Source organism: Lissotriton vulgaris, chromosome 9 (genome assembly GCF_964263255.1).
Source record: "Lissotriton vulgaris chromosome 9, aLisVul1.2, whole genome shotgun sequence".
NCBI classification, from domain to species: Eukaryota; Metazoa; Chordata; class Amphibia; order Caudata; family Salamandridae; genus Lissotriton; species Lissotriton vulgaris.
Window position 1 is genome coordinate 853,374,666 of NC_141697.1, and position 6,000 is coordinate 853,380,665.

The 6,000-nt window shown below is 38.2% G+C and overlaps 1 protein-coding gene across 2 annotated transcripts in view; it reads left to right on the forward strand.

Moving 5' to 3' along the window:
* The window catches only part of LOC147692361 (cytochrome P450 2A5-like), a 333,458-nt gene extending 327,912 nt beyond the window's left edge, over positions 1 to 5,546 (forward strand). For both annotated transcript variants that reach the window (XM_086938584.1, XM_086938585.1), the window contains exon 4: positions 5,141 to 5,546. In XM_086938584.1, the coding sequence (XP_086794710.1) occupies positions 5,141 to 5,286 (146 nt within the window). In that variant the 3' untranslated portion in view covers positions 5,287 to 5,546. The remainder of the gene's footprint in view (positions 1 to 5,140) is intronic.
* The last annotated feature ends 454 nt before the right edge of the window (positions 5,547 to 6,000 follow it).

Here is a 6,000-nt window from a genome sequence, read left to right on the forward strand (position 1 = left end):
TATAGCAAGGGGTTTGCAGCACAGACAATGCTTATCATTTGTTGTCTTTATTGTCACTCTTTTTTGTTGCCTTCTAATTGGCTGGTCCATGCCAGCTTCACTTTCCCTCTTTTGGCTGGAGCATGGACCAAGTACTGATAGCTTCAGCTTGATTGCTGTTCTTCCAAAGATCACGTTGTGATTTAGGTACTATTACATTTTTTCATATTCCATTTTTGTTCTTGTTGCTTTTTCCCTTCCACCCTCATGACCGTATTGCTTCTTTCCCCTCCCACCATACCCTTGTTTCATTATTGTTAAGTACTCCATGACAGTGCATTTGTTTTTGCAGTCTCTCTCCTGTACTCTCCTTCTGTTGTCTGTTTTACTATTTCTCCTTGCACCCTCTTTGCTGCTTCCCATCCCACCCATCCTTGCTTTGCCATCAATCCACCTTTTATATTGTTTTCTTGCTCTTCTGTCTTCCCCAGTGGCGTTCACCCCCGTTGCTTCTGTTCCTTTCCCACATTGAAAATAGAAAAAATGTTTAGGAGTGTTTTCTTTTCTTTTTAGCTACAAGCATTTGCAGTTTCTCTTTCATGTAAGAAGTACAGGCGTACAAGTGGCAGCTGATGAAGTATTATTGGCTAAAAATCCAGGCTAGGTAAAAGTGACCCTCTTCCAGTCACAGGGTCAGTTGACAGTAGTGTTGTATCTGCCACTTAGGTACATATCTACCCTTTCTGTGGCAACTATAGTTGTCTAGGGTCATGACATGCAAGGGAGTCTCTGCAGCAAATTATTGGTATGTCTTACTTTACAACTCAGAGCAGAGATGGTATTCCATATATCCTTATGACAACCAATGAAGGCCATGATTATATAATACATACAGCTGAGGCAGTTTGCTTGTCTTCAGTGTAAATCACAACTCACCAATCTTGTGCATGCAACAGAGCTTTTCTAAGATGTTCTCATCACAATTCTAAAAGGATCTAAAATGCACAGAGGCACTTCAAAGAAATTGCTCAATCTCTTTCTGCTGAGATTGTATGTGATAAAAGACTGGCTGAAAAGCTGCTTTCATCTTTGTCTCGAAGGTGACTTTCAGTTAGTCCAACCCTGATCACACTAAGCTTGCTGGGGCATATAGGTTCATACTAGCCCTGGCAAGGTCAGTCCCACTGCCTGAAAAACAGAAATATGAAAAGTTGTTTCAGATTACACAGCAACCAATAAAAACAATTCACACATGATTCAAAACATTTGAACTGACACATAAGTCAGCCGGGTGGAGTGTAATGCAGTTTACATGTTGGCAGTTGGAAACTGAAGTGGATTGTGTTTGGGCAGCCTCACCAGGGATTTCTGATTTTTTTCCTGACAATTTTAATATTGGTGCAAACAAATTAGAAAATTGTTTTCTGCGATTTTCACATGGTGGAGGGGGGCAGAGGGAGGGAATGGGCTAGTAGTGTGCCACACTAACAAAAATACAATTTCTTGATGTAGAGTTTTATGTCACCAATCAAAAAATACACAGTACATTGTACAGGAAAGAAGCAGCCATCAATAGCATATTACATCATGGCAGTTTCTACCCTTAATGTACCAAAAGAGCCATTCCATTTGGTGATCTGCTATGAATTAGTAGCAAATGTACTGAGGATTCAAGCTTTGATTTTCATGCAAAACTGACAACTGCCAGACTGAGTAAGAGGTGATACAAACAACAGGCTTAATTGCGAGCTAGAGGGGTGTGTCGTAAGGGAATTTTGATTAACAAGACCAAAAATGAGACAGTAGCAGAAAGGTTATATTTCATAACCACCTACTAATCCTCCAATCAGGATATTCACAGGGTCTTAAATAAACACTGGCCATCCTTAAATTGGTACCTGGAGTTGGAGGATTGATTTCTGGGAAGCCTTCCATAACGTATAGGAGAAGTAAGACCATTAAGGAGTCCCAGCACCCGAGCTATGCACTATCTAAAGCTCCGAACACACAGATGTGGCTTAGAAGACCACAGGATTTCTACACTTGTGGGGATTGCAATATATGCCACCTGGGATGCAATAAGACACAGACCTTCAGTTATAACATGACTAAAAAACTCATGATTTAACACTTAATTAATTGCCTGACCAGCTCATTGTATATGTATTGATATGTACATGTAATAAGATTTATGTGGTTAGCACCACATGTCAATTGAAGGTGAGAATTAAAGAACATGGGAGAGCTTGTTTAAACAATGACATCACATATGCCTTGGTGTCCCATGAGTTCACAGGAGGATTTGATAGATCAAAATTCAAGTTCCATTGTGTTGATGTGGTGCTACCTGACAAAAGGGGTGGGGACAGGACACTGTCTCAGGCAATTGGAGGCTAGGTGGATTTGTCATTTGCTATAGTTACATTTGGAATTGAATACAAATGATGAGTTGCACCATTTCTTATAGGGGCATAGCCCATTGAAATAAGTATATTCTCCTCCAAGACTTATGACTTTAGTGCTGCCTGTATCAAATTGTATAATTGCATTGACTGTTTCATCAGAAGGATATTATGTACATTTAACTGATTTAAAAAGGTTTTTGGGTTATATTGCTGTTTGTATTGGACTGTTTAATTACACTTAATTGTGCTATCACAATGATCATTTTTGTATTCACCTATTACAACAATCATGCTGATCAAGACTATATTAAATGAGCAATTTATATGTGGCTCTCCTTTACTAGGAGATTTTCTCGCTTCTTCTTGTCTGATGTTTCTCCTATATTAGGGGATTTTTCTTCTTTTTCCTCTTATTTGTCATATCATTGAATGATGCTTACAGTGTTGAATAACAGTGGGACCGCTTGAAGAAGCAATGATTATATATAATGGAAGAATATCTATTTTAATTATTTGTTGTCCTTCACACTATCTTATAATTCTTGGAATATTTGGGAATCTGTTACCTACATGTATTGCTTTTCTATGAAATTGGTATGAACTCTAGTAATAAGTTACTTTTTGCATACTCTGTAATGTTTGCATGCATTGGCACATATTGCAATGTAACCTTCCTACCTCGAGCCCACAGGGCTCGACCTCTACGCACTGTAGCCATGGTAATTACCACTTGTTTTCAAGTGTGTATTCAACCACTCTACTCACATGTTAAATTTAAATTTTTCCTTCTTTCAAAATTATTTAAATTCGACACACCCAAAAAAAAATTGTTCATTTGTGTCCTCTTTTACTTTGCAATTGTTTTTCAAACAATAAAACACATATAAACGTCAATTCATTAGATGTCAATAAACAAAAATACATTTACATAAACACATCATTTTTACAATAATCTTCGTCAGATGTCGGTTGCCGGCTCAATGCATTTCGGGCCGAAGATTGGCCCTTCATCAGGAGCCTTATGTATCTACAAAAATGATATATGAACAATGTTTAGCAACTCCTTATATTCACACTTTCAAAGTCAGGAAAACATAACGTCTGATTTTCAAGGTTGTTATGCTTCATTATCATGTTTCAATTGCCACCTTTCAAAGTATTAAACATGAGAGACCGTTCACCTCACCAGCATGTGTATAATAAATCAAACGAAACAGAGACTTACAAACTGCTAGCTGCTCGTGGAAACAACCTCAAAGACTACAATGGAAAAATGAGATAAAAACCATTCAAGCATCAGTGCTGCGGAGCACCCAAATGCACTGCTCTTCTGATGTACATCTAAAGTATCTTACCTCCTTGCGGACCACAATCGAGGATAAACCAGGACTGTACGCTAAATGCCCGTCTTCTTTCACCTCAAACAACCGGGTGAGTCTGCAAACACAGAACTCACATAAGTATCTCAATATACGCTGTTACACGGCAAACGTGCCACTCTCAGTGAGCAGATAAGCGCAGGTACCTATAGATGGAAATCCAAGTTCCAATAAAGTTAACCGCCACAGCGTCTCCATTCTTCACTCTAACTCATCGGCAACTTCTTAACGACAAACTCACACGGACGCGTAAAAAAGCTTGTGGACTGGTCATGGACACTAACAAGGGACTGCGTCCTCTCGGAAATCGGCGCCATCTTTGAATGGGTCTAACTAACGTCGGAAACACTCGCAGGAGGAAACTCGAAAACAACCTTCTATGACATGCTTCATGGCAAAAACCATCCACATAAATGCATAATAAAACCTCTGAGAAAAAACTCACTCACACCCAAGCCTATCTGCATATAACCAAATAATCAACGCCATAAAAAAAAAGGTGTCACAGTGACTGTGAAACTTGATCGATCGGTACAAACATAAAACACTGTGGTACAAAATAAAACTCAGTGGTGGAACATAAAAGCAGAAATAATGAAAATCAATGAAAGGTGTGCTGGCTAATATGTACATTTTCATCAACTCAAATTCAAGATACCGTGTATGAACGTTGCACGTGTCAACAGTCACAGAGAAATGTATACCTCATAAGAAACATGCAAAATCTATGCGTTCATTTAATCCCTTGGGATCCTGGGTTTGTAACCTTTTTATCCAATACATCTCCCTTTGGAGGAGGGATCTGGTGAGATCCGTACCTTCAAATAGTTTTACTTGTTCTAGCACTGAAAACTGGAGCTTTGCTATGTTGTGCCCTGCTTCCTTCCAATGTACAGCTAAGCTGCTTTTAATATTTTGGTTCCTAATTGTACTCTTGTGTTCAGAAATTCTTATTTTCAGTTTTCTCTCAGTCTTTCCTACATACAGTTTGCCGCATGGGCATTTTATGTAATAAATCAGATTCATGGAATTGCAGTCTGAATTATTAAATAATTTAATATCTTTTGCTGTTTGTGGATGATGGATATTGGCTCCTGTGATAACATTATTACAATGTACGCAATTAGCAAACTTTTTCATTCCTCTGTATGAGTTATGTTGTTTCTGTTTAGATGAAAATTTGAGAATCTCCTTTAAATTCTTGGACCTGTCAAATGCGAACAATGGTTTTAATCTGAAGATTCCTTGAAAATCCCGCTCATTCTCTAGTAACTCCCAGTGTCGATTTACAATGTTTTTGATTTTTTGCGAGCTTGTTGAAAATTTCGACACAAATACGTGCCTCTCTGATTTCTCTTTATTTTTCTGTTTTAACAGGTTGTTCCGATCCAATGCTGAAATGCGCTTTTTTGCCTCATCCAATAAATCTTGGGGATAACCCTTTTCTTTATACTTCTGTTGTTGAAGTACCAAATGTTGCTCTAAGTCATTGGGTTCTGAACAAATTCTTTTCAGCCTCATGAACTGTGAAAAGGGGAGATTCTTTTTCAAACTCGGAGGGTCAAAACTCTGAAACTGTAAAGCGTTGTTAACGGCAGTTTCTTTTCTGAAAACTGCGGCCTGTATCTTTGAAGCTTCCAAAGATATGGCAACATCCAAAAATGTTATGTTTGAATCACTGATGGTGTGTGTGAATTGGATATTTTCATCAAAACAGCTTATTCTCCAACTTCTGTTGACTTTCTGTCCACAAAATAAAAATATCATCGATAAACCTGCAATTAAGTATTGTGTGATCTTGCCATTCTTTATCTTTGTAAATATATTCTGATTCAAATTTAGCCATAAAGGTATTGGCATATGCTGGTGCCCCAGCAAATCCCATGGATGTTCCCTTCTGTTGTAGGAAAAATTGCTCTTCCCATACAAAATAACTGTGGTACAAACAAAAATGTAAAATCTCCAAAATGTACACTTTGTCAGCTCTGATGTTTGATTTGCGCAGTAGAGCCCATTCTACAGCTTCGATGCCAGCTATGTGTGGGATAGACGTATATAGCTTTTTACCGTCAACAATGCATAAAATCATGTTTTGTGTTGGGATGACCTTTCCAATCTTTATCAAAAAATCCGTAGTATCCTTTACGTAAGATGGCCACGTTTGGACAAATGGTTGGAGGAAATTATCAATATAATGGCCCAAAGGCTCGAATATGGTTCCACATCCCGTCACTATC